Genomic DNA, 26,063 nt, shown 5'->3' on the forward strand with positions numbered 1-26,063 from the left:
GATGATATTCAGCATCCACTTTATAACTTCAAATCACAGCCTTCCAAACAGGAACAATCTTTGTCTTTGCCACAATTAGCCATACCCTATCATGTAGATTACAGACCATTCCAATCCAGTGGCTCTTTTCACTTTTATTATTTTATGTATTTGTTCTAATTTCTATATTCCATTTGCTTCACATGTTCACATGATATTATCTATAGAAAAGGGTAACTTTCTAATGTAAAATATTACAAAAATATCATTTTAATTGGTCTAGTTTGATGAATGGGAGGTTTATTAAAGAGTGAATTTCAAGTATTTTCCTTTATCTTTATACCTATTTTCAGACGTTGTCCTTTATGTTTAAAATTGACGAGTTTTATCCTTTAGGCCTAACCCAGTTAGTTTTTTCAGTTAAACTTAGTCATGTGCTTTGCACATGAGGCCATTTTTGTCAATTTAATGGTTGCAGAAGCTTTGAGCTGTAAATCTGCCGTTGAACTTACATTTGAATTGACAAAAATGCCCTCATGTGCAAAGCACATGACCAAATTTAACTGAAAAAACTAACTGAGTTAGGCCTAAAGGACAAAACGTGTATGATATGAAAACATAAAGGACAAAACTCGTCAATTATGAACATAAAGGATAGCATCTGAAAATGGGTATAAAGATAAAGGAAAATCCTTCAAATTCACTCTTTATTAAATAAAAAAAATGATTTTTCACTTCTAACCCAAAGATTTTCAACTTTTGCTTTTTAACCCTTTAGATTTTTGTATTTTTAACTTAAAGCTTTTCATTTTTTTTTTTGCAATTTAACCCCAATACATTTTTATTTTCGACTTTAGTCCCCCATACTTTTCATCTTTCGCAAGTTTTTCATTTTACGTTACGTTCTAAATTTTGTGAGTTAACATGCCGCAACATGAGTGTGGGGTTCAACATTTTTTCGTCTAATTTTTCCTCGTTTATCAGGCCCATTGCAACGCGCCTATTTTTCCCAGATTGACAAGTTTGTCGCAATGCGTGGGTCCTAAATCGACTTAGTTATTCTTTTATATGTTTTACGTTTCAGTTTAATTTCTTCTCATTAACACATCGTAACGCGCGTGCGTGGTTCAACGATTTTATGTCTGCTTTTCGTTCGGTGTTATTTTTTCCCTTTTTATTTATCTTGTTTTTACGAGCTTTTATAGTGTTGGTAGTCACTACCGGGGGAGGGGGTAATACTAGTTATTATTAATCAGGTACATTTAGAACACTAAAAACCTTAAAAGTAAAAAAAAAAAAAATCTAAAAGATATTCACAGGATTTACAAGTTATATTGCACTTTATCCCCTTCTACTTTGTTTCACTTTCATAATGAGTCCAAATTTAAAAACAATTCAGACCAAGAAACTAATCATCTTTGTCTATTCATTTCCTTTACATGATCCATGTAATTTCATCTCAATAACTCAAATAATTTCAACCAAAAAAGGCACACAAAAATAAAAATGATAAACAAATTAAAGTTGGAAAGTATAATCAGATTCGACACGACAAGAACTCGATGTAGTGTCATCTTCAAATTTTCCAAAAGTGAATATAAGTATAAGATGCTAAAAAACCATAATTCTAGTGACTTACTTGTTGCATTTCCAACCTAACAAAGGATGAAATGTCACATTCAAATCTGTGAATTACATGGAAGTATAGGGTAGCAAAGTGCAAAGTAACATGCTTCAAATACTACTTGTGTACATAAGAACAATGGCTCTAACTCTAGTGTTATGCTTACCAAACAAACCATATCAATTTGAACAAGTAATATCCAACAAAAGTGTGGCTGGCACCCGATTCGTTGGTTAGAAAGAAATAATAACCTCAGAGGTCGTGTGGCAGTCGCGCTTTAGAAGTGTGTGCGGTCTTGGAGCAAAGAGACATATAAGGTGAGATTGAGAATGATTATATTATATGAAAAAGTTTACATAAAACTAGTTATGGACTTATGGCTATATTGCATTATTTTTTTTATTTTTTATTTTACAAATATTCTTATTATAAAAACAGAGACGATTACAGACTAATGGCAGGTAGACGAGCAAAAAAAAAAAAAATTATTTTATGTTCTTTGATAATTGATGCTAAACTCTTGATGTAGATCCATGATGAACAATATGGGAATAAAAGAGAATGGCGAGATCGAGCGAGAAAAAAGAGAGGAACAGGAACAAGAACAAGCGAAGAAAGACGATCATGGTGGTGGTAACAATCATTTAGAGGGTTCAAGAAGGCTGCAACCATGGACACAACAGATAACGGTTCGTGGGATTGTAGCGAGTGTTATTTTGGGGTGCATTTATAGTATTATAGCCATGAAACTCAACCTCACAACTGGTATGACGCCTAATATGAACGTTTCGGCTGCACTTCTTGCTTTTGTGTTCATGAGAACTTGGACAAAGATGCTCCAAAAATCCGGAATTTCATCTGTTCCATTTACTAGACATGAGAATACCATGATCCAGACATGTTCGGTTGCCTGTTACAGCATTGCAATTGGAGGTATAACCGTATAACATTTTTGTTTCTTACAAATTTTATAAGTTTTTTTTTCATAGATTTAATTATCGGTTTTTGGTGATAGGCGGATATGGATCTTATTTATTGGGATTAAACAAGAAAACATATGAGCTAGCCGGAGGATCAAGTTCGCCTGGCACTTACAAAGAACCTGGTGTCGGCTGGATGATGGGCTACTCGTTTTTGGTCTGCTTTATCGGTCTTTTCGTATTGATTCCACTCAGAAAGGTATAACATCTTTTAAACTTATGTTATATTATGTTTTAATTATAAATATTATGTAATATTACTAATGAAGCTTCATTTGGTTATCTGCAGGTTTTGATTGTTGACTATAAGTTAATATTTCCAAGTGGGATGGCGACCGGAGTTCTTATTAACGGGTTTCATAGCCAGGGAGATGACATGGCAAAGTACTTACAAGTTCGAAAACCTTGTATCGCGCCTCTTGTAACAATATCATAAGTGTTTAACTGTTTTTTCAACTGTTTTTAGGAAGCAAGTGAAGGGATTTTCAAAGTACTTTTCGGCAAGTTTTCTATGGGGATTTTTTCAATGGTTCTTTACAGGAAAGGAAGGAGACTGCGGATTCGCTCAGTTTCCTACCTTCGGTTTAAAAGCTTGGAAGAACACGTATGACCGTTCTTCGATATTGCTTGTAATGCAAGCAACTTTATTCCATTAACACCGTTAATGATTCTGATACACGCGTTCTTAATATATGGTTGTAGGTTTTACTTCGACTTTAGCATGACTTATGTGGGAACCGGGATGATTTGCCCTCATATTGTGAACTTATCGTTGTTGTTTGGAGCCGTCGTTTCATGGGGTATAATGTGGCCCCTTATCGGAACAAAGAAAGGAGATTGGTTTCCTACGGGTTTGCCCGAAAGTAGTATGAAAAGCCTCAACGGTTACAAGGTGATGCTAGTTTAGTTTTCTTAATTATTCCGCTACATTCGACATACTTAGTTGTTATTGTTTCTTGGGTTGGCAGGCGTTTATTTCTATCGCTCTTATCCTCGGTGATGGGCTATACAACTTCGTTAAGATACTATGCATAACGTCGATGAATGTTCGTGGAAGATTCAAGACGAACAACCTTAATCCAGGTTGTTAGGAGTTCATTAACTTTGTGTTTTTTGTTTGTCGGTTTTTGTTACCGTAACATAGTTTTTTTTTTTTTTTTTTTTTTTTTTTTTTTTTTTTTGTGTAAATGCAGTTATAGAAAAGAAGGTTAGTGAAGAGGAGCAAAGAATGAATGAGAATTTCATTAGAGAAACCATACCGATGTCGATTGGAGGAATCGGATACATTATTTTCGCCATTATTGCAGTAATCGCGATACCATACATGTTTCATGAGGTTAAATGGTATTATGTAATCATAGCCTACATTTTCGCTCCGTCTTTGGCTTTCTGTAACGCTTACGGAGCTGGGTTGACCGACTTTAACATGGCGTATAACTACGGTAAAATCGGACTTTTCATGATGGCGGCATTGGCGGGTAAAGACGACGGAGTGGTGGCAGGAATGGCGGGTTGCGGGCTGGTAAAGTCGGTTGTCTCGGTTTCATGCATACTAATGCATGACTTGAAAACAGGCCAGTTGACTTTGACTTCTCCTCGAACCATGCTTCTTAGTCAAGCCATCGGTACCGCGATAGGCTGCATTGTGTCACCTTTGAGCTTCTTTTTATTCTACAAAGCGTTCGATATTGGAAACCCAAACGGAGAATATAAAGCGCCATACGCGATAATCTATCGAAACTTGGCGATTCTCGGGGTCCAAGGGTTTTCGGCTTTACCTAAACATTGTTTACAACTGTGTTACGGTTTCTTTGCATTCGCTGTCGCGATCAACATGGTCAAAGACATGTTGCCGAAAAAGATAGGCAAGTGGATGCCGTTGCCGATATGTATGGCTGTGCCTTTCTTGGTTGGTGGATATTTTGCTATTGATATGTGCATTGGGAGTTTGGTTGTGTTTGTTTGGCACAAGGTTAATGCTAAGGAGGTTGACTCAATGGTTCCGGCGGTTGCTTCGGGTTTGATATGTGGCGAAGGTATGTGGACCCTACCCGCCTCGGTTCTTGCTTTGGCGAAAATAAAGCCTCCGATTTGTATGGAGTTTCTAACTTCTTGAGCTAGAATCAAATTTTGTTATTAGGTTTAAAAAGATGAAATAATATAACCAAGTTTCTTGCTAGTAAAGCGAGCTTCTATCCCGTTATTATGCCAGCTAGAACATCGATTTTACCCCGTGCGAATATCGTGTAAACTAGTCGCAGAGCGTCAAGCCATGAGTCCAAACTTTCCCATGAATCTGCAATCTGGGAAAATAAAGCAGAATATACAAGTTCTATCATGTAACATATTTTAAAATTGGAAAATCGGATTTAAATAATCCTAACTATTACCTATTGTCGGCTACTGTCACAACTAACGAAATGTTTTGTAACAGTCCCAACTTTTAACCTATTTTCTCCCAACGAGCTTTTTCTGACTGACGTCTAACCAAGTCAGTTTTTGCTGACGTGGACTGCCATATAAGCAGCCCACGTCATCAAAAGTTTGACTTTTGCCACATAAGCAGTCAATGTCATCAAAACTTTGACTTTTTTGCCACATAAACAGTCCACGTAAGCAAAGAATTAACGGGGTTAGATCTCAGTTAGACCATGTGTAGTGGTATATATGAATAATGCCCCCACCCATGGGCATTGTGCGACACGTGTCATCCCAGTCAGCAAAGGAGCATTATGGGCGTTTTTCACAAATGGGCGTAGTGGGATAATGTCCCATCAATTGATTACCCAATTATTTAAAAAAATAAAAAATATTACTTGGAATATTCTTATTGGGCAAACATAAATGGAGAAAGGATGCAAGGGCGTTTTTTAAATAACGCGCAGGACTTTTTTTTTTTTTGAAAAATAACGCCATCAAACGCCCAGGGGGCGGAGGTACCAGCGTTTTCGGGCGAGATCCCGGGCAAAAAACGCCCCACTATATTCGGTCTTAGAAAAGGCTCGTTGAGAGAAAATATGTTAAAAGTTGGGACTCTTAGTCTGTCGCTAAACATTTTGTTAGTTAGAATTGCTGCCGACCAATAACTAATAGTTAGAATTATTTAAATCCATTTTTCCTTTAAAAATTTATCAATAAAGAAACTGAGAATTACCAAAAAAACCGGTCCATGAACGGTATCAATGCAGATGGATGGACCGGGTGGTAAAGTCAAATCCGAGCATACTGCTACCGAGATAATATCCAGAATATCAACTATGATAGCTGGTCTGTCATTAATCTTTTGCTCATCATCATGGATCTAAAATAATGAATAATAAATCATAAATAAAAAACCGATAAGCCGATAACAACTAGAATAATCAGAAACAAAACACATGAACAACAGAATGATATATACCTGTTGAAGTCCTTCATGGTTCAAAACAAACTTAAACCGTTTCCAGTCGCAATGTGGGGCGACTTGATTTCCCACTGGCGGCACCAGAAAATATCCAACCTTTAAATAGGGTAAAGGAAGCTGCAAAACATATGATCTTCATTGAAACTTAGGTCTGTAAACGAACTGAACGTTCATGAACTGTTCGTGAACTTGTTCGGCTGGAAGTTCGTTTGTGTTCGTTTATTTAATAAACGAACGAACACGAACAAAAAATTTTGTTCCTTTAATTAAATGAACGAACATGAACACACCTTGTGTACGTTCATTAACGTTCGTGAACGTTCGTTCATTTATGTTAGTTCATTTATGTTCGTGAACGTTCATTTATTTTCGTTTAAATTTTAGTAAATACATAAATAATATATTTATATGAATATTAGGTTTTCTAACTATTTATAGAAATATAACTACTAGTAATTGAGTTTTCTAGTAAAAAAATGAAATTTAAAAAAAAAATTAGATCGTAACTGTAACTGATGACTTACTTAATATTTATATAAAAACCTACTTAACTTTAGCATCTATGAACCCTAATTTGGATGTGTTTCCGAATAAACTGTAATATATTAGACTTATTTGTTTGTGTTCATTAATGTTAAATTGTGTTTGTTTATATTTGTTCAATTACGTTAATTTGTGTTCGTTTGTGTTCACTTATGTTCGTGAATTGTTCGTTTAGGCTTTAAACGAACGAACATAAACGAACACGAACAAGCCCGATTTCTTAATGAACAAACACGAACAAAAAAATGTGTTCGATTATATGTTCGTGTTCGTGTTCGGTTAAAGTTAAATGAACAAACACGAACATGCCTATGTTCATGTCCGTTCGGTTCATTTACAGGCCTATTGAAACTTATTAAAAAAATTAATTATCATTGATCCTGATTTTTAATCAAGTTTTCGCGCTGACCATCGATCGCACGAGCTTCAAGGCACTAGCGTAAACCTGTAGTTAATAACTCCTTCATGTTAGATTTGTATGTTATATTGTTATATAACTTTATGTTAAATAATAGATAAAAAAAAAGAAGGTACTAACCGAGTAACTTGGTCGTAATGCATGAGCAGCGGCTATGTAGATAGCAGATTGACTGTATAATTCATTGGCGGAAAACTCGTTTCCAACAAGCGATACTCCCGTTCGTGATGTGTCTTCTGCTAACCCGTACTGCAGATGCAGGAGTATGATTATTAATGAAGCCCAATAAAACATTATCATGTTTTTTTTTTTTTTTTTTTTTTTAATCATGTTTAAAAATGGAAAATAACTAAATAAGATAGTTTAAACTGACCAGAACAGTGCCAAGGTTGTAAATAGCTCTATGGAAATCAAACTGCAACCGTACTGCTGCACGAAACTTACTGATTGCGGTTTTTATTATAGTTTGTTTTTCTCGTGCAGGAACAATCGCACTCAGTTCCTGCAAAAACGATTAGTTTTGATCAACACACACGACTAAAAGTATTTTAAATGTTTAAGAATCGTATGAACCTGTAAAGCGAGACCCCAGTTGTTGAGAGCCTGAAACGTAACACAATGTATTAATGTACACGAAGCTATGATGCATAGCTAAATCATTTCGTAGTTACCTGGGGACTGTTCCAACTTAGTTGAAGAGCTTTTTCGTAATTCTTTGTTGCCTGCAAGATTAAGAGATGAACGTACATTTCGCTTTCGCTTTTTAAAAAATAAGGGGGTGTTTGGCTTACAGGGTTAGGTTAGGAGCAGGGTTGCTAACGAACCGAACTTTCAGCTAACAGTTCATGAACCGTTCGGCGGGAAGTTCGTTTGTGTTCGAACACTAACAAGAAATTTCATTCGTTTAGTTAAATGAACAAACATTTTATTTATATATGTTCGTTTGTGGGAGGATCCATTTAATGTCTGTGATGCCGATTTTATTCGAAATTTGTGTTGGTTTATGTTCATTGACGTTTGTTTGTGTTCGTTTGTGTTCATGAACGTTCGTTTCTGTGCATGAACACTTGCTTGTGTTCATGAACGCTCGTTTGTGCGCGTTCATGATCATTCGTTTGTGTTAGGTACCTAAAATTAACGAACGGACACGAACAAGTTCATTTCCTTAATGAACAAACACGGACATAAAATCTCGTTCGTTAAGTGTTCATGAATTGTTCGTGAACACATGTATTTCCTTATCATTTGCAGCCCTAGTTAGGAGGTGTAACCTGCTTCCATAATTCTTCAGCTTCCTTCGTTCGGCCATGCAACTTGGCTCGATCAGCTATGGCAATCGCCCAGTTATAATATGCCTGAAATTGGCCATATAGTAATCAACAACATATAATATAACCAGTCGCGAAGCTTGAGATTTCCGACCGGGGGGTCGAAAACGTATATACCAAAAAAATTCTATAAAACGGGGGGTCGAAACTCGAAAACATATATACCCAAAAATTTCTATACGAAAACTACATACTCTCCAATAGTGAGCGAAAAGTTCGGGGGGTCGGCCGCCCCCTCCCGCCCTCACTATGCTTCGCCCCTGAATATAACATCGCTTCATCGTTCAAGTAAACGAACAACAGCATAATTAGATAGAAACACATACATCATGAAGTGCAGGGTTTAATTGCGTAGCCTCATCGTACATTTTGCAAGCCTCTTTTAGCAAAGCATCTTTCAAATGTGAATTAGCATCCGAATTAACATTATCCGCACATTCCTGTCGATAAAAGTAATCGAGTTTCAACAAGAATCTCAATGTAATCAGAAAAAGAACATTATGATAAATAGACCTGAAGAACTAGCGCCCAATTATAAAGCGCGTCGTAGTCATCTGGATTGGTCTCTATCGCGCTTGCATACCTGAAAATATGCACAAGTTGTAAGTAATTAATAATTATACAAACCGAAGGTCAAACAATAATTTTCGTCGAAACTGTAACTATTACCTCTTTGCAGCAAACGTGAGCATTCGGTGCCTTGACCATCCTTCTTCATCAGGACTCGTAATACTATCGATCAACGCCATAACGCTGTTTAGTTCTTTGTGTCGTCCGCTTTCATGACTGAAAAAAGGATAATTAAATCTCAACATGTGTAAGATATTAACGGATCAAATTCATAACGTATGATCATTCATGATCTTAACGTCTGACCTACTAGGAGGCGTAGAAACGACGGAGGATGGAGAATTGTCGTTGGTATAGCCGTTTCTCAAATCAGTGAGTAATTCTTTCATGTTGACAGTTTGTCTGCCTTTGTCTTTTCGTAGCGTAATGATTGTTGGTACTTTGCGTCCCGGATCAACGGTGGAATGGTTATGGATATCGTTTGAGTGAATGGATCGGTTGAGATTTGGAGAGGCATTGATGTTTTCGGGTGAGGATGGGATGGCAGGCTCTTGGAGTGGATGAAATTTGGAATCTGGATGGTGTTTTGTCTGTGATTCTGATGGATTTTTGTTTGTAGGCATTGCTGAATCTATGAATTGATATGTGTGTGATGTTTCTTCGTTTATGGCATTCAGTGGGATGTTTTAATGTAATCAACAACCAGTTACTGGATGATCAATGTGTTGTTCGTAGTTGTAGATCTTGCCAAGTTATAGAAACAACCTTATTTTTAATATTATTCGGTTAAAGTTGTCTATTATTTTTAATCAGTCAGATTTTAATACTTATACAACTATTACAAACCTTAATAACCGGTTAAAGAAATGTGTCATGGGTTCAAGTCCCATGATGGACACATCTGCAATTCAAGAGTAGAACCAGAGAGTGTGTAAGTTAGCCGGTAAAAATAAAAAAGTTAAAGGAAGTGATCAAGTTTGGTCGTAACTAAGATTCCATAACACTAAAACGATATTTTATTATGGTCGAAACAAAATGTAAACTATAATAAGAAAAAAAAAAACGATAGAAATGACTACTTAAGTGACATTATCATTATCCGTTATCAATCTATTAAGTATCAAACCTTGTTAACAGTTCCTAAAAGTGGGTGGAAACTAATTATTGGGCCATATGAGTGGTTCATCATGTGGTATGCGGATAATGTATATATGTGTGGGTGCTCAGGGGGATAAAATGAAAGTGCACTAATTTTTACGTTATTTTACTAATTTCGTGAAAATAACGTTAAAAGAGGGGGATGGTTGCATCATGTGGTGGCGTTGATAGCCGAAAGACAAGGGAGTACGCACTAATCGGTCTTTGTCTTAATTGTTGCTGAGTGTTATGTGTCTTATGTCCAAGGCTTGATGCAAAACTACTATCGAGCCGGGGGTCTCACTGGAAGCAGACTCTCTATTCCTACGGGGTAGAGGTAAGGTTGTCTACATTTTACCCTCCTCAGACCCTACCTTAGCTTTGTTATTGGTGAGATTTACTGAGTATGATGATGATGATGATGATGATGATGAGTGGTTCATCACCATCATATACTCGTGTGACCCCTTGCTTTCTTACCACAAAACCAACACATATCACCAAACACCTCGTCACAAACGGAACCAGAACCAGTGCAAGGATGGATTTTGGCGATTCCGGCCACCTTCTTCGGCACCTACATCGCATGACAAGACACGGCGGCGAAGATCAAGAGGCGCGAGAGAGAGGCAGAAAGGAGGGGGCGGAGAGATGGCGATTCCTAACTCACAACAGTACGTCAATGGCCGACAGCTAGGGTTCTGCCGTTAATTCTTATTCATGGCAACGACGACGACTTGTTTCTTTAAAAAGTTATCACAAAATTCATCAATTTTGTTCTATCTTATTTACTAGTGATAAAAGTTGTTTATAGCCTTGGGTCAGGTTAGATAACCTATGGATTCTGATCAATATGGCTTTAGGTCGAGAAATCGTTTTATAAAAATAAGATAACATGCGTTTTACGACGACGGTGATGGCTGCATCATGTTAGTGACTCCAACTTGTAAATGATGGCAACAGACAGTAGCGATAGGTGACGCTCGCTCATTTAACAAGTTCTACAATAACAGATTTTAGCTCATTGTATAATCAAAGTAAACCCAAATAAACCTGACAAAAAAAGTTACCGAATCAAACTTCCAGCGTTTCAACAACGAAATAACTACAGTCATCTACTAATCAATCAAATTTGTAATGTCTTTTAGATTAGAGGAAAGGAAATAATCAACTTTCAGTTCAAATGAGGATAACAATTAACGCTTCACAGCCAGCATTAGCCGAATGAAAAATACAACATTCTCTACAACTTAGAATTACCTCCATCGAGATGTTGACATGTTTTAGGAAGAAGAAGAAGAAGCCACCATCACTCACCGAGTGCGGGCACAACACTTGAACAAATATTATTCAAAATAGAAGCCGCCGTGGAAGGAACATGAGCTCCTAAATCTTGTCATGGAGGTTTACCACCAAATCGTGCGCATCATCCAGAAGCTTCCAAACGTCCAAATGTCCCGCCATGCTGTTACACTCCCTCAGTATTTCATCCATGCTGCTATACTTATCTATTATTTGCTTTCTCCTTTGCAGTACACAAGCAGCTATCGCATACAGCAACAGATCATCGGTCGGTGGGGCCCGCACCCTCATTCTCCCCCAAGCCGATTTTGTAATTCCCGCCCTGATGGCGGTCTGGTCCGCCCACATCACCTCCCATAAACACAACGTCTGTTCAAAGTTCAGCTCTCGCCTGAACAGAACCACCACCATCCGGTACACGAAAAAACAATCTTCTGCCTGCAACTCCTCCAGGTGGCGGTACAGGTGCGAGTCTTTCCCCTTGATGATCTTCGACACTATGTTCAACTGCCGCCGTATCCCCACCTCGTCAAGCCGGAAATTGTGGCGTGCCTTTTTCATGAACCCGACGAAACACCAGAAGGCTTCACTATCGTCTTCAACGACTGATATGATTGGCGAAAGTAAATCACTCATTCCTTGACAGTAACCGATTTCCGAGTCGTACAATGCATATGCTTCAAGAATCGAAACTAAACGTGCAGCATGGAAGATTCTACACGCTTCTAGATGATTATAGTCCTTGAGACATACGCTCTCGGCTGACTCAAGTGCTATACTTGAAGAAACTGCGGCTTGAGATGGTGAGTAAGCAACCCATTCGGCATTTGCACGGATGGCGTCCAGGCGAATGATTCGTTGCCATGTGGCAAAACTTTCTGACCTGTATGGATTTAAGGTTTTACTGCCTGTGTTGGAGGACCTGGTGTCGGTTTCTTGTGTATGTTTTTCGGGACGAGTGTCGTCCGCTTCTTCGGAAGAGTCAGAATCAGAAGACTCCGTTTCGGTTTTGCAAGTGATTTCATTACCGTCACCACCGTCACATGGTTTATGATCATCCGATTGATTCAGAAAAGGAGAAACAGAATTATTGGGACTAGAAGCATCTAGAACTTGACCATCATCTTTGCTGTTGCTGTTAGGGATTTCTTTTACCACTGTAGTTTCATCACCACCGTCACTGGCAGGATCTAGAACTTGACCATCATCTTTGTTGTTGCTGTTACGGGTTTCTTTTACCACTGTCGTTTTATCACCACCGTCACTGGTAGGATCTAGAACTTGACCATCATCTTTGTTGTTGCTGTTACGGGTTTCTTTTACCACTATCGTTTTATCACCACCGGCCCTGGTAGGATCTAGAACTTGACCATCATCTTTGTTGTTGTCGCTTTCACAGGTTTCCTTTATCTGGGAAGTTTTAGCACTAAGTTTGTAAGTTTGTTGGCACTGTTTCCTAAGCTTCTCATACTCTTCCCTGCCAAAAACATTATAAACATGTAAATTATTTTAAGAGTTAATTGCTCGGATGGTCCCTGTGGTTTCACGTTTTTTCACGTTTAGTCCCCACCTTTTGAAAATAGCAGGTATGCTCCTTATGGTTTGTTATTTTGTTACTCGGATAGTCCCCTGAGTAGATGTCAGTTAATTTGGAAATAGCAGGTATGCTCCCTATAGTTTGTCATTTTGTTACTCGGATAGTCCCCTGAGTAAATGTCAGGGGACTATCCGAGTAACAAAATCACAAACCATAGGGAGCATACCTGCTATTTCCAAAAGATGGGGACTAAACGTGAAAAAACGTGAAACCACAGGGACCATCCGGGCAATTAACTCTTATTAAACTAGATATGCAAATGACAGTTTCATGAAGGTGAGAGGGGGGTTAGAGTGTTATACCTATTCTTAATTTTCACTGCATCTCGTTCTTCTTTTGAACTTTTGAGATCATAGCTACAAGAAAGAGAGAAGAATCATGCTTTTAGATAACGTTGTAAATGCAAGTGTAGAAACACACAAGCTGTTAAAAAGGATAACTTTAATGTCCACACACATTTCATGATGAATCTTGCTCAAACTTCATAACCAAGTAAACACAATATAATATATATATATACACACACACATACTGACGGGTTATAACGGGTTTGCAAGAAGACAAAAGCCATATGTTAGTAACCAGCAAAATGGATGTTACACAATGCATGAGTTATGAACAGAGTGATATGTAAGCATGTAACAAACAAAAGCCTGCATACATGTTTAAAAAACCATACTTAAAAGAGCTAATAATGCACCGGACGAAAGAAATCTTAAAAAATGGCATCAGAGCAGAACAAAGACATATTAGGCAATAAAGATACATTAAACATACAATCTTAAGGGTCAAGGGTCCAGAGATATACTTTCAGACAAGTTATAATAACACAACTTGGTACCATAGTTATCAACAGTGAATAGCGGACGATAGCGACAAGCTGGACAAGCTACCTATACGCTACATAGTGTTTAGCAATATAAAATTTTAGAAATATTTTACATGTATAGCTTATCAAAAATCCTGTAATATGGAAGAAATACGCTTCTTTTTTCATTCCTAAAATAAAAAAAAAAACACCTAAATACTTTTCTTTTATTCATTCCTAAAATAGAAAACCCCGAAATTCGCTTCTTTTTTCATGCCTAAAATAAAAAAACCCTAAATACACCTCTTTTTTTCAATCTCTACCCACTGTTTCTCAGAAAAAAAAACCCTAATCCGCTATTTTCACGCTATATAGGCGCTAAACATCATTTAGCGGGAAACTCACGCTTCGCTACGCTATTCGCTATAGTGAGCGCTATGCTCGCTATTAACAACTGTGCTTGGTACAATACAGTATGATAGGCTTTATGTGCTTACACTCCAAGAAGGAAAGGCCAAACTTCCGCTCTTAAACTAGGATGAACACCCTGCATCATAAAAATATAAAAGCAAATAACATAAGCAGGCCACAAGAGCATTTGAAAGGCATTACAGATGAAAGTTAACTTTGTTCCATATGCAGAACATATATTCATGTGTATTTAAGCTAAGGTAAAAACATACTCCACTTCTAACTTTCTTCAAGAACTTCACTCCACCATCACATAGCCTTCCATCTTCATCAAACAAACTTTTCCATTGTTTCGGCTGAAGAGCATGCTTTCTTCTCCTCCTTGACCACGGTGATTGCAGGTGTCCCCTACATCACAACAAGTAAAACAATGAACGTCGACCCAAAACCACAAATAATACAAAAGTAACAAGAAAATGCAGATCTTATCAAAGCCTTTAAAATCCAGCTTGCAGCAAACTAATTTACAACAATCGCAACTCTATGTTTCGAGACGAAAGATACAGTGTCGGGTTAACTAGTTTAGGAAAAATGGCAGACATCAATGTTTCTTCAATGGAAGAAATAAACAGTACAGCATATGATTAAAGGTAGCTATTTTGACTACAGAAGTACGAATACAACACGGATCGGCTTTACAAGGAGGAAAACAATCGAGATCTGAAATCGACGGAAAGGTGAATGAGGAACTAACCTAGTTGCCGAAACCGGTGAGGATGACGATGACGACGACGAAGAAGAAGCAACAACTAACAAAACCGATCGCAAATGAATCCACGACGACGAAGATGTCGAATTCGACGAGTTAGAAGACGACGAGTTCGAATTTGAATTCGAAGACGAAGTATGACTCCGCCTGAATGCTCTTGACACACGTTGTTGTTTCTGTTGTGATTCCGATTCCAACATCTTTCCTTTTTCTACCAAATCTATATATATCTAACAACTATATCTATAGTTCTACACTCTAAATTAAGTGATTAACCTCCTGATAAATCAAATTACAAAAGCTAGGGTTCCAAACAATAAAATTACAAAAGCTAGGGTTAGGGTTTCGAATTCGATTCAAGTGTTTTACCTATTAGAGTAAACAATGGTGGCGGCCACGGCGAGGCCAGCCATGACCGTCACGGCAATAGCTATTCCGACATTAGATTGTGAGCCATGACCACCGCTACCACCACCACCGCCGCCACCGGTAAGCCAGAAAACCGCACCAACACCTCCGTCGCTCTTACCTTCAACAAAACCGAAACATGTCCGACGATCATCACCACCGGAGAAGACGTCGAACAGCAAGGAAAGAGCGAAAACCAGCAGGAGCGATAACAGAAGATTACTTTTGCTCCTTGTTGTTGATGTTTGCCCTAATTTTGTAAACACCATAACCTTTTGTGTGCTTTAATTTTTGCACCTTTTTTATTTTATTAACAATAACAAAGTGTGTGTGTGTTGTTATTTTGTGTTGAGATTTTGATTAATAAGTGTTTGTTGGCGATGATGATTGTATTTCTGGTTTCTCTCTCACACACCGAAAGCGACACACACACTCCCATCAACCATCTTTGATCATTCTTTTGTTTGTGTGTTATTGAATTGTAGTTATCAGATGGACCTTTTTCTTTTGCTTTTCCTTTTTACCAGGCCCAACCCGAACCCAAACCCCAAGGCCCAAACTTTTTGAAACATTCTTCTTTTTAGGAATGGATTTTGAAAACATGTTTGCAAAAATAGACTTCTAAATCAAATATTCGCTGAAAACATGTTTGCAAAAAGGTGATTCTGTAATTCTGTTTCCACTCTCAATTTTTCTATTTATATCGAGAGTGATGTGATATTAATAAATTTAAATTTGTGTTTTTCTTTTATAACTTTTGATATATAATGTTTTATTAAAAAAATGAATACGGTTTTGTGATGTGCTTATTTTTTATCTACATTTTGATATAAATTTTATAAAAAACGGGATATAAAATTTTATAACGACTTGTAAGACGTTATATTATATACGCCTCCATTTTTATAAAATTTATATCAAAACGTAGATAAAAATAAGCATATTGCAAAACCATATTCGTTTTTTATAAAACATTATATATCGGAAATTGTAAAAGAAAACACAAATTTGAATTTATTAATGTCACATCACTTGGTGCAAATAGCAATAAGTTTGGTGTAAAAAGTAGGACCCTTGCAAAAGTTCTAATCAAATATACCCTAGAAAAAAAACTCATTTTATTCTCACACCCTTAAATTCTTATTTCTACATCCTTTTCATTTCTCTCTCTCTCTCTCTCTATATATATATATATATTTATGTATATATAGAGAGAGATAGAAGGGATGAGTGTGTGATATTAACACCCAAATAAATGTCTGTGTGAAAATGGTTTGTTTATGGAAAAGGTGGAGTCGAGTTGGATTGGTTTGTAAACTGGTCGAGCTTGTGTCAGGTAGGCTTGATTGTTTGACTCGGTTCAGTTAAGTTTAGTCTATTTTTTAGTTTATCAATTATGGCTTAGCTTATTTATAATGGTTATTGGATTTTAATAATCTTAAGTTTCACCTGTTGGCTGGTAATAATTTCAACTTAAAAATTTTCTTTCAAAAATCTCAACTTATAAGAATTTGGCCTCCATCGTTTCTTTTCTAACTAAGGTCTAACCCAGTTAGTTATATGCTGACGTCGCAGCTTATGTGACATAACCCTTATTAATTTGACGAGATGGCTATTTATGTGGCACTATCACCACATCCACCTCCACCACTAGCCACCGCCACCCACCACCATCAGGCACCACCACCACCATGTTTTTTTATCAAATTATTAGACTTGACTTTTAGAAGATCGATAAAAAGAAGTAATCAAAAGAATGTAAGCCCTTTTCTATTCATTACATACAAAATACCAAATTCCTGTTGAAATTTTTAGGTTGAATTAACTTACCACACTTCCTTACGCACGAAATTGGACGAGGAATCTTCATAATCCTGATGATTTCATCAATAGATTTGTAAAGTTTTGTTGATTTTTTGGTCGCTGACGATCCACGCAAGATTCATTGTTTGTTTTTTTTTTCTGGAATAGAGCATGAACTCACCCACCTTTATAAATTTTATGGTCATTTATCCACTTTAACCTCTCATGTTTACATGATGTGTATTTCAAACCCATAGTTATAGAATAATTCTTAATCCTTTTACAAGCTTAAATGATTTCTAATTTCAAAAAAAAAAAAAAGAAATCAATGAATCCTGGCATGTAGGGCGTGTCGATGGTATAACTCGCATATAATTTTAGCATGAAGCTTCAGCCTATCACTTCAACATTATACCCAAGATCCTAATAATCGTGGTCTATTTTATTATACATTCAAGAACCTATGATTTGGAATAGAGCATGAACTCACCCACGATTCATTGATTTTTCGGGTCTCCGGTGATGGTGGTGGTGGTTGTTGGTGGCGGGTGGTGGTGGTTCAATGTGGCGGTGTCTAAAGGTGGTGGTGGGTGGTGGTGGAGGTGGTAATGGTGCCACATAAGCAGCAATATCAACAAATTACTAAGGGGTATGCCACATAAGTTGTCACGTCAGCATATAACTAACTGGGTTAGACATTAGAAAAGGATTGTTGAGGGCTAAATTCTTACAAGTTAGGATTATTGGAGGGATTTTTAAGTTGAGATTATTATAGGCCAACATGTGAAATTTAGGATTATTAAAATCCAATAACCCTATTTATAAATAGGGTTATTAATTTTAATAATTCGAACTTTTATCTGATGACCGGGATTAATTCTAACTTAACGAGAGATGAAGGAATAAATATATATTTTTTATTACTTTCTCTTTAAATTCTTTTTTTTTAACGGCAAAAATTTGGATCACTGACGGACCACTGGAGTATCATCGTGCCACCAGCAGAACCACCCGGTCATATCCATCTCCACTAGGCAATAATGCCTATACACCATTTCAGAAGAAAACCCAATAAATCTGGGAAAAACCCCCTTTGTAGAAATCGAACCCATGACCTAATGGTCATAAGCCTTATCCACCACCAAGATACCACTAGACTATAATACCATGGGTTCTCTTAAAATTCTTACATTTTGAAAAGAAGTGTGGAGAGAACTATTAAATGTATTTCCCATTCCTTCCGCTACATTCCATAAAAAAAATACGAAAACACTAATATTTTCTGACCTTTTCCACTTCTTTTCACTTTTCATTTAAAAAAAAGACTTGGAAACAAAGAGTTAAAAACTCCTAATTCCATGTCAACGTTCAAATTTAATATTTTACTCAAATTCAATGACTATGATAACTTTAACAATGACTAGCGTTACAAGGTTTTATCAAAGACTAATGTAAATTTAAGTTAGGAGAGAAGTTATCCTACGAACTCTTCTAAATTTAAGAAAAAGGTACCAAGGAATAGTGGATTGCAACAGGGTTGTTCTTACATTTTTTTGAGGTCCTATGTATAACAACCCTCCTAAAATCCCTATAACACCCCCTATATGTCCTAAAATACATATCGTATACGAAAACGGCCCCGAAATACCTTGTTTTTTATAAAAAACGAATAAAACAAAATTTTAATGCCGCTCGCGGGCCGCGATCATAATGATCGTGTGCTTCGCGAGGCGCGACAAGCTGGACACCAGGTGTAACCCGTGATGCCACGTGTCCCCACCGTGTCGAAGCTAGTCGTTGATTCGACAAGGCTAGGACCTAGCCTAACCTTGTCGCGGGCTGCGAAGAAAACAGCAAAAGTTGTCGCGGGCTGCGAAGAAGACAGCAAAAGTTGTCGCGGGGCGCGAGCCGCCCTATCTCCAGCCCTATAAATAGAGGTGAACGGCTTCAGTTGGAAATCATTCAAAATTCTCGAATCCTCCCAAACTTCTAAATAGCAATTGTAATTCTCGGGCATAATATCCACTAAAAAGCGAAGCTCTGCCTCGATGTAAGTATCATAACCCCTGGTTACGTATTAGTTACTCTGCCCGATTGATCTATAGCTCCGTAACGCATGCTAGGCTCTGCCCGACTCAGTCGTTGGACTTCTGTCTCGGGGGGAGGGTATGGCTAATGTAAATTGGGTTATTATAATAACACGTGTGCGTTGTTTAATTTTAATAGATTATAACCAGGAAGGCACCAAGAAAAATCTAAATTAGCAATGTGAGTAATTCCTCTTTTTGTAAACTATTTTACAAAACCTCAATTAAATTACAATTCACAGTGATTGAGTATTTGTAAATCTACAATTATCGTCGGTATGTTGGGGTTTTGTATACATAACTTGTTACTACACTGTGAGTAGTAGCATGACCACAAGTCAGGATTGACAGTACCGTGGGTGGTAATTAAAGTAGATGTAAACAAATGTAATTGCGGGTTGCCCTCAATGCTGTAAAGTGATAAAACTTGTTTTGATAAAAACTTGTTTTGATTAAACTGGGATTCACTCGCCAGTATTTCTTGCTGATAAAACTTTTCAGGATCGCTCAGAACAACCGGCTTCTTCACTCGTTGATTCCCAGATCTAAAATGCAAACCGGCTGCTTCGCGCATCTCTAGCCAAAGACCGGCATTCAACGTGTTTCAGGTAACAAAATGTGAAAGCCAAATAGAAACCAGCTGGAGAGCACTAAAGGCTTGGAAAAGTGGCTAAAAAAGTTACCTAAATAAAAGAAGAAGTTTTATTTCAATAAATTAGGGTTTGTCCCTATAAACGGATTGTAATAGAAACTTGGGTTTTCCCATGTAAGTATTATTAAAAAAATGCGGTGTTCTACTCTGATTAACTATTTCCTAACTACGGTCCTGGTGTAATTTCCGCTGCCAAATTAATAAACACCGATACCACCGAATCTACGTGACGCGGCCGCCCGCTCCCGGGATAGGGGTCGGGGGTTGACAGAAGGTGGTATCAGAGCTACAGCCACTGATTTCAGCCACAGAAGTGTTCTGCTGACACAAAAAATTTAATTGTGTTGGGAAATAATTACACGCATATTAGTTTATTATTATTTTGTGTTATTTAACAATTTGTTAGTTTACAGTATGAGTGATCAAGGTCCGTCTGACACTTCTCGTCACCTGTCTAGTTCTCCCAAAAGTGAAGGAACTTCCTCACAGCCTACTCCTTCGGGGTATTCTGCTGATACAAAAGAGGGGATCTTCATATTTGAGGCGCAATCCGAAGAACCATTCCATTCGAAAAAGAGAGGATGGTTCAGTCGGGGAGCACATGAGCGTAGGAAACGAATGCGGAAGTTACAGCAACAAAGGGCTTTAGCAACAGCCAATAGAGAGATGAACGCCCAGACCCAAGACATAGTCAATAGGCGATTGGCCAACTTTCACATATTAGCCACCACTGCAGCAGACCCAAACTTAGACCAGATACTGGCACCGCAACCACTGCCACTGTTCCCAACCCAACCCATGGAAATAGAACCTAACCAAGGAAACCAGGTTCCTATACTCGCATTTGACCCAAACGAGATACCTTGGATCCCAGCACCAAATCCTCTAATGTATGATCCATGGGAGGATGACCATAGGGATTACCAGGAACTCTATCCACAGGAGGAACCAATGCCAAACCCCATAGCACAATTTACCAACCTCAACCCTCTAGACCCATATTGGGATAACGACCAGTATGTTCGGGAAATACTAGACAACCCGTACCCATATGTAGAACCGATACGCCAGTACCCTGACCCAATACCGGCACCACCACCACCCATGAGTACAGAAAACGTGCAGGAACTCCGCACATTTGATGAGGAGTTAGTGGATGAAGGAGAGAGAATAAATTAAATAGGGGAAAAGCTCGTGTGGAAATACGACGAGCGAAATATGCAGTACTGGATGAACCCCTAGTAACAATATATATATATAGGGAGAAGATCATGCGAGAACCACCTCTTATTGTGAGAACCGCGAGAACCAATGTGAACACACCAAAAATGCCTAAAAATAGCTAAAAATCACATAAATTTTTTTTTTGAATTTTTTAATATTTTTTATAAAAAAATCGCTACTTTTCGAAGCCAAATTTTTTTTTAAATAAAAAAAAAATTGGCTTCTAAAAGTAGCGATTTTAACATGAAAAATATTAAAAAATTCAAAAAAAAAAATTAGATTTTTTTTAGATTTTTTAAGATTTTTTTAGGTTTTTTGGAGGTTTAGTTTTTAGCATTTTAGCTTGAGGGGGGGTGTTTAGGTTTTTGGGGGGTGGGGGAGGGGGGTTTAGGTTTTTTTTTTTTTTTTTTTTTTGGGGGGGGGGTGGGGTTAGGTTTTTTTTAGCATTTAGCTTGGGGGGGGTTAGGTTTTTTTTTTTAGGGGGGGGGGGGTTAGGTTTTTTTTTTAGGGGGGGGGGGGGTGGGGGGTTTAGGTTTTTTTTTTGGGGGTGGGGGTGGGGGTTAGATTTTTTTAGCTATTTTAGGTTGTGTTCACATTGGTTCTCAAGGTTCTCACTATAAGGGTGGTTCTCGCATGAGCCCCTCCCTATATATATATATATATATATATATATATATATATATATATATATATATATATATATATATATATATATATAGGGGATCGCTAAAATGAAAACCACCTCTAGTTGTAAGAACCATGGGAACCACTTTCTGGCCCTTAGATCAACTAGATGGATGGATGTGATTAAAAGTAGATAATATTAATATTAAAAGATTTTTGTCTTATTATGTCTTTAATATTATAATCCAAAAGGGTATTTAAGTAAAATCAATCTATTTTGTCTTTTTATATATATTAATTTTAAATTACCTTTTTTGTCCTATTCATTAATTAGTTTTTTTACTTAATTATTTTTTATTTATACACAGATTTTTTTTGTAAAATCAATTTTATGAAATCAAATTTTTATTATAATTCTTTTAATTTTTAAGATTTTTACGCCCGGCCTTTTCACGCCTCGTTTTTTGACGCGCCGTTTTTTCGCCCGACTTTTTCACGCGTCGTTTTTTTTTACGCGCCGTTTTTGCGTTTTACGCCCCGGTTTTTTACGTTAACGTTATTTACGTTTTACGCGCCGTTTTTTTGCGTTTTACGTCCCGGTTTTTACGTCAACGTTTTTTTGCGTTTTACGCACCGGTTTTTTACGTTTTACGCGCCGGTTTTTTACGTTAACGTTATTTACGTTTTACACGCCGGTTTTTTGCGTTTTACGCACCGGTTTTTTACGTCAACGTTTTTTTTACGTTTTACGCGCCGGTTTTTTTACGTTTTACGCACCGGTTTTTTTACGTTTTACGCACCGGTTTTTTTTACGTTTTACACGCCGTTTTTTTTACGTTTTACGCACCGGTTTTTTTACGTTTTACGCACCGGTTTTTTACGTCAACGTTTTTTTTACGTTTTACGCGCCGGTTTTTTTACGTTTTACGCACCGGTTTTTTTACGTTTTACGCACCGGTTTTTTTTACGTTTTACACGCCGTTTTTTTTTTTACGTTTTACGCACCGGTTTTTTTACGTTTTACGCACCGGTTTTTTACATCAACGTTTTTTTACGTTTTACGCACCGGTTTTTTACGTTTTACGCACCGGTTTTTTTACGTTTTACACGCCGGTTTTTTTACGTTTTACGCACCGGTTTTTTTACGTTTTACGCACCGGTTTTTTACTTTTTACTTTTTAACGTTTTACGTTTTACGTTAAAAATTTTTACGTTTTACGTAAAACGTTTTACGTTTTACGTAAAACGTTTTACGTTTTACGTAAAACTTATAACGATTTACGTTTTACGTAAAACTTTTTACGCTTCACATTTTACGTTAAAAAAGTTTACGGTTTACGTTAAAATGTTTACGGTTTAATTTTTTTTTTTACAAAAATTTTTTTACGCAAAAATGAACGCACCCAGAAATCGCAAACTCGGGAGGTGTCTCAGATATATTGTTATCATCATCGACGACTCAAAAAAAATAAAAATCCAACAAACAAAAATAAAAAAACGAGTGAAATCTTAAAAAAAAAAAAACGATGTTTTGGCTCAGATTTTCCGATAATCAGAGGCTGCAAAAGTAGGGTTGCAGGTCCAAAAACCCACCCTCCACCATCCTTGCCGCGCCCTCGTCATTAAAATATACGGGTCTTTTTTTTTGCATCATCATCGCCCAAAATCCAAAACGGGTTAAAACCCACATATTCAAACATTCAAAAAGCCCGATGAACATATTCAAAAAGGACCATATTCAACATAATCAAACCCCCAGATCAAAACATATTCCACAGACGCATCATCAAAACATATTCAACATATTCAAAGAAACACACCATATTCAAATGGGTGAATGCCAAACAACCTGCAAACAACAAAGATTGGGTCCGAAAACACAAATAATCAAAAACCTAATGGAATTAAAACATAATAAATCAAAACCCAACTGAATAAAAATTGAACCCCTGCACATTTTTACTTGCATTTGATGAACCCAGTACCTGAGGAGATGTATACTGCCATCACCCCACCTGCTGACATCACTTGCAGGAGCCCCCACCTGCTGCTATGCTACCCAAAAGGGTGTGGTGTTTGGGGGTAGCCGACAACAGGGGTGGTCGCCGGAAAAACAGGGGTGGCACCCACCATCAATCATCATCATCTTCCACTGATTAAACGGGGGGTTCGCCGACAACAGGGGTGGTCGCCGACAACAGGGGTGGTCGTCGGCAAACAGTGGTGGCACCCACCATAATTTACATAAAAAACCAGAGACACAAAGATCCGATGAACGGCGGCGGCACCCACAATCAATCATCATCATCATCTTCCATTGATTAAAACAGGGGTGGTCGCCCGGCAAATTTTTGGTTTGCTTTATGTATTCGAGAGAGAGAGGAGAGTAATAAAAGGGTGTTTGAATGAAGCTTTGGTTCAAGAGTTTAAAGGAGAGAGAAATGAGGAGTTTTAAAAAGGTGGAAAGAGAAGCTGACAATTATAAATGATGAGAGAAGGTATGAAAATGACATTTAGTGTTAAAAGACCAAATTAACCTTTTGAATGGCAAAATCTGATTGGTTGAAAGTGGTTCTTACGGTTCTTACAACTGGGGGTGGTTCCTATTTTAGCGGCTCCCTATATATATATATATATATATATATATATATATATATATATATATATATATTCTTTTAGTTTGAAAAAAATCTCAACTAAAATAGATGATCTCATACCTACTGATGCATAACTAGTAGTGTATTTTAAATTCCAGTTGCAGCTTGTAATATATATATATATATATATATATATATAGGGTAAGGTTCATGCGAGAACCACCTTTATTGCGAGAACCGCGAGAACCAATGTGAACACAAGCTAAAATAGCTAAAAAAACCTAAAAAAACCCTAAAAAAAACCTAACCCCCACCCCCCACCCCCCAAAAACCTAAACCCCCCACCCCCCCCCAAAAAAAAAAAACCTAACCCCCCCCAAAACCTAACCCCCCCCCCCCCCCCAAAGCTAAATGCTAAAAACTAAAACCCTCAAAAAACCTAAAAAAAACCTAACCCCCCCCCCACCCCCCCCCCAAGCTAAAATGCTAAAAACTAAACCCCCCAAAAAACCTAAAAAATCTAAAAAAATCAAAAAAAAAATCTAAATTTTTTTTTTATTTTTTATGTTCAAATCGCTACTTTTAGTAGCCAAAAAAAAAAAAAATTAAAAAAAATTTTTTTTTTTGGATACTAAAAGTAGCGATTTTTATATAAAAAATAGTAAAAAAAAAAAAAATTTTTGGGTGTTTTTTAGATTTTTTTAGGTATTACTGTTTGTGTTCACACTGGTTCTCGCGGTTCTCGCAATAAAGGGTGGTTCCTAACGGATCTTTGTCCTATATATATATATATATATATATGAAACAGAGTAAATGTCGCAATGCTCGACGATTTTGACCAATGTGTTTTTTGTGTAATTGTTGGCATTAAATCTTGTTATGTGATATTAATACCTGGTAAATGTTGTAATCCAGATGGACAACGAAGTGAATCAGGAAAACCAGAATAACGATAATAATGGAAACCAAATAGATAACAGTGCCATCCAACATATAGTGGCACAAGGGATTATAGACGCTATGCCATATATTATCAAGACTGTTAAAGAAGCAGAAAATAATAAAAGTAATAGTGGAAGTAAGCGACCACCTACTGAACCCAGTCACAGTGTAAATACTGGACCATTACTTCAATTGCCTATTCCAAAAAGAAGAAGAACCATGTCATATGGTTGTTTTTATAAAGAATTATGGTCTTACAAACCAATAGAATTTTCTAGCAATGAAGGAGCCATTGCAGCTTTATGTTGGATAAAAAAGACTGAGGCAGTCTTAAAAATAAGCAAATGTGCAGAGGAAGATAAAATCGTGTTTGCCTCTAATCTATTTAAAAACACAGCCTTAGAGTGGTGGAATACTATTCTACAGTCTAGGGGAAGTGACAGAGTCTATAATATGGAATGGACTGAGTTTAAGAATATGGTTGAAAGGAAATTCTATCCTCCCAATGAAAAAGAACAAATTTCTAATAAGTTCTTAAACCTTAGAATGACTAGAGTAAACTATAAGGGTTACACTACCGTATTCTTCGAATATGCTAGAATAGTGCCAACCCTTGTTGCGGGCCGCGAAGAAGACAGCAAAAGCTGTCGCAGGGCGCGAGCCGCCCTATCTCCAGCCCTATAAATAGAGGTGAACGACTTCAGTTGGAAATCGTTCAAAATTCTCGAATCCTCTCAAACTTCTAAATAGAAATTATAATTCTCGGGCATAATACCCACTAAAAAGCGAAGCTCTGCCTCGATGTAAGTATCAGAACCCCCGGTTACGTATTAGTTACTCTGCCGATTGATCTAGAG

General features: G+C 37.2%; 3 protein-coding genes across 4 annotated transcripts; 1 reads left to right on the forward strand and 2 right to left on the reverse strand.

The window, feature by feature from the left end:
• Positions 1–1,631: 1,631 nt before the first annotated feature.
• On the forward strand, positions 1,632–4,887 carry LOC110864494 (metal-nicotianamine transporter YSL1). Its single transcript, XM_022113572.2, has 8 exons — positions 1,632–1,920; positions 2,133–2,536; positions 2,619–2,782; positions 2,873–2,967; positions 3,050–3,187; positions 3,286–3,475; positions 3,552–3,666; positions 3,777–4,887. Exons 2-8 carry the CDS (start codon positions 2,137–2,139, stop codon positions 4,697–4,699), a joined length of 2,025 nt encoding a protein of 674 aa, XP_021969264.1. The 5' UTR covers positions 1,632–1,920; positions 2,133–2,136; the 3' UTR covers positions 4,700–4,887.
• LOC110864495 (protein HLB1) lies at positions 4,696–9,522 on the reverse strand. Its single transcript, XM_022113574.2, has 13 exons — positions 9,152–9,522; positions 8,945–9,061; positions 8,789–8,858; positions 8,602–8,715; positions 8,219–8,302; positions 7,619–7,669; positions 7,521–7,550; positions 7,321–7,449; positions 7,068–7,196; positions 6,939–6,974; positions 5,984–6,103; positions 5,738–5,884; positions 4,696–4,886 (listed from the first exon to the last, which is right to left on the reverse strand). Exons 1-13 carry the CDS (start codon positions 9,466–9,468, stop codon positions 4,776–4,778), a joined length of 1,455 nt encoding a protein of 484 aa, XP_021969266.1. The 5' UTR covers positions 9,469–9,522; the 3' UTR covers positions 4,696–4,775.
• A 1,548-nt stretch (positions 9,523–11,070) lies between these two features.
• LOC110864493 (small G protein signaling modulator 1) lies at positions 11,071–15,729 on the reverse strand. Of its 2 annotated transcripts, none has more exons than XM_022113569.2 (5): positions 15,239–15,729; positions 14,373–14,508; positions 14,187–14,236; positions 13,184–13,237; positions 11,071–12,761 (listed from the first exon to the last, which is right to left on the reverse strand). In XM_022113569.2, exons 1-5 carry the CDS (start codon positions 15,544–15,546, stop codon positions 11,369–11,371), a joined length of 1,941 nt encoding a protein of 646 aa, XP_021969261.1. In that variant the 5' UTR covers positions 15,547–15,729; the 3' UTR covers positions 11,071–11,368. The 2 variants fall into 2 exon arrangements, with proteins under 2 accessions (XP_021969261.1, XP_021969263.1); XM_022113571.2 differs by having other exon boundaries at positions 14,855–15,622.
• Positions 15,730–26,063: the final 10,334 nt, after the last annotated feature.

The sequence above is a fragment of the Helianthus annuus genome, chromosome 6 (genome assembly GCF_002127325.2).
Source record: "Helianthus annuus cultivar XRQ/B chromosome 6, HanXRQr2.0-SUNRISE, whole genome shotgun sequence".
NCBI classification, from domain to species: Eukaryota; Viridiplantae; Streptophyta; class Magnoliopsida; order Asterales; family Asteraceae; genus Helianthus; species Helianthus annuus.